The 2,941-nt window shown below is 45.7% G+C and overlaps 1 protein-coding gene across 1 annotated transcript; it reads left to right on the forward strand.

Annotated features, from left to right (window-relative positions):
- Positions 1-1,005: 1,005 nt before the first annotated feature.
- LOC310855762 (E3 ubiquitin-protein ligase TRIM39-like) lies at positions 1,006-2,414 on the forward strand (the record flags this gene model as incomplete). The annotated part of the gene is made up of 3 exons (XM_083760898.1): positions 1,006-1,250; positions 1,334-1,675; positions 1,859-2,414. 3 exons carry the CDS (start codon positions 1,006-1,008, stop codon positions 2,412-2,414), a joined length of 1,143 nt encoding a protein of 380 aa, XP_083617024.1.
- Positions 2,415-2,941: the final 527 nt, after the last annotated feature.

Here is a 2,941-nt window from a genome sequence, read left to right on the forward strand (position 1 = left end):
GCTGCACAGACTTGGCGAGCTTCAGGCACCCAGTAAAATTTCTTGAAATTTTGTTTCTAGTTATTATTATTATTTCCACACAACATCTCTAAGGTAGATTAATGACGTAGCTCAATGTTGTAAACGAGTGGTATTCCCCTTCAATGGGAACTTAAGGTATTCAGAAAGTGGGCTTCAAATCCAGCTGATATTCCTTGCCACCTGTGTACTGTACATGCACCATATTGGGGCATAGCTACGGTGGAAACTCCTTATATGGACATGCCGGGGCATAGTGACATCAGAGGGATGACGTAGTCATCTTACCAGACGGGAGATATAAGACGACGCAGAATGACTTTACAGATACTGGAGTTTACCAACCAATCACTTTACAGATACTGGAGACTACCAACCAATCAGTTTACAGATACTGGAGTCTACCAACCAATCACTTTACAGATACTGGAGTCTACCAACCAATCAGTTTACAGATACTGGAGTCTACCAACCAATCACTTTACAGATACTGGAGACTACCAACCAATCAGTTTACAGATACTGGAGTCTACCAACCAATCACTTTACAGATACTGGAGACTACCAACCAATCAGTTTACAGATACTGGAGTCTACCAACCAATCACTTTACAGATACTGGAGACTACCAACCAATCACTTTACAGATACTGGAGTCTACCAACCAATCACTTTACAGATACTGGAGTCTACCAACCAATCACTTTACAGATACTGGAGACTACCAACCAATCAGTTTACAGATACTGGAGTCTACCAACCAATCAGTTTACAGATACTGGAGACTACCAACTGAAGCTCAGAACATCAGTCCATTCTCCCTCAGTGCCACAGTCCTCTCCTTGTCTCTGATTGGCTGGAACCACAGACCTCTCCTTGCCTCTGATTGGCTGGAACCACAGACCTCTCCTTGCCTGTGATTGGCTATTCAGAGTCCCTCTGTGAGCGTCGCTGAAGTCACGTCTATCTTCTCAGCGACGAGCAGAAATGGCGTCTGCCAGCGGTCTCCTGTCTGAAGATCACTTGCTGTGTTCCATCTGTATGGAGGTGTTCACTGATCCGGTCAGCACTCCATGTGGACACAACTACTGCAAAGCCTGTATCACACCTTACTGGGACGTTAAGGATTCTGAGATGGTTCAACAGTTCAGGAACCACACGTTGAAAGAAGGATATGAAGCAAAGACACAGGATGAAGTTCAGCAGATGATCCAGGAGAGAAGACTGAAGAGGTCAAACGCTCAGTAGAGCTCAGCAGGAAAGATGCAGATGCAGTCATAGCCGTCAGTGTGCAGGTCTTCACTGCTCTGATCAGCTGTATTGAGAGAAGCCAGGCTGAGCTCATTGATGGCATTGAAGATAAACAGAAAACAACAGAGAAACAGGCTGAAGGCTTCATTGAAGATCTGCAACAGGAAGTCACTCAGTTAGAGAAGAGAATCTCTGAGCTGAAACAGATCTTGCACACTGAGGACCACCTCCTCCAGAACTCCAAATCCATCAACACAGAGTGGAGACCCGCCAAGGACTGGACAAAGGTCAAAGTCCATCTGTCTTCACATGTGGACACATTGAGGACTGCTGTGTCTCAGCTGGAGAAGACACTCGGTCAGGAGATGAAGAAGCAGCTGTGTGATGCCGAGCTGAAGAAGCAGCTGTGTGATGCCGAGCTGAAGAAGCAGCTGTGTGATGCCGAGCTGAAGAAGCAGCTGTGTGATGCCGAGCTGAAGAAGCAGCTGTGTGATGCCGAGCTGAAGAAGCAGCTGTGTGATGCCGAGCTGAAGAAGCAGCTGTGTGATGCCGAGCTGAAGAAGCAGCTGTGTGATGCCGAGCTGAGGAGGATCCAACAATATGAGGTGGATGTAACTCTGGACCCCGATACAGCACATCCTGGCCTCATCCTGTCTGAGGATGGAAAACAAGTGAGTCATGGAAACGTAAGGAAGAATCTCCCTGACAACACAGAGAGATTCTCTGAAGGTGTCAATGTCTTAGGAAAACAAGGATTCTCCTCAGGAAGGTTTTACTACGAGGTTCAGGTTGGAGGGAAGACTGTGTGGGGTGTAGGAGTGGTCAGAGAGTCCATCGACAGGAAGGGATTCATCACAATGAGAGCCAACAAAGGTTACTGGACTATAAGGAGGAATGGAAATGAGTACAAGGCTGCTGCTGACCCTCGTGTCCGCCTCCCTGTAAGAGAGAAGCTCCAGAAAGTGGGAGTGTTTGTGGACTATGAGGAGGGTCTGGTCTCCTTTTATGACGTGGACACCAGAGTTCTCCTCTACTCTTACACTGGCTGCTCCTTCACTGAGAAACTATTTCCATTCTTCAGTCCAGGTCTTAATGCTGGTGGTATAAACTCTGCTCCTCTGATCATCTCTCCTGTCACCAGATAACCTTCTGGTCCATGCTGCTGGGTCACCATGAAGAAGAACAGTTTGGGTTTGTTGGACAAATAGAGATAAAAACATAGACAAATAGCAGATCTATGGCTATATACAGATCTAAGCTCTCAATAATAAATAAAATAATAATAATAATAATAATCACACCATAATGTGAAGGGGTTTGGAGTCAAGCACAGTTGTTGACTTACTAGAAAAAAAAAAAAAAAAAGCATTGCATGGATGCACCTGGGACAAGGTGAAAGGTCATCACCTGGGACGTAGTAATGTATCCCAAGGTCAAAGGTCATTGGGGTTTCGGGTCTCGCAACATCATACCCATCACTGAGGTGACCCAGCCGGGGTGATCAAGTCCTGACTTACGTCCAAGTAGCTACCCACGATTACTGGATTACTGTCACAATATAGAGCTATTTAACACTGTTACTGAACACACACTCTATAGCAATATAAACCTGATTGCAGGCTCGTGGCCCACAAGGTAAGACGAGAATAAAAAAAATAAAAAAAATACAGTA

Source organism: Protomyctophum parallelum (genome assembly GCF_964188405.1).
Source record: "Protomyctophum parallelum genome assembly, chromosome: 1".
In the NCBI taxonomy this organism is placed as follows: Eukaryota; Metazoa; Chordata; class Actinopteri; order Myctophiformes; family Myctophidae; genus Protomyctophum; species Protomyctophum parallelum.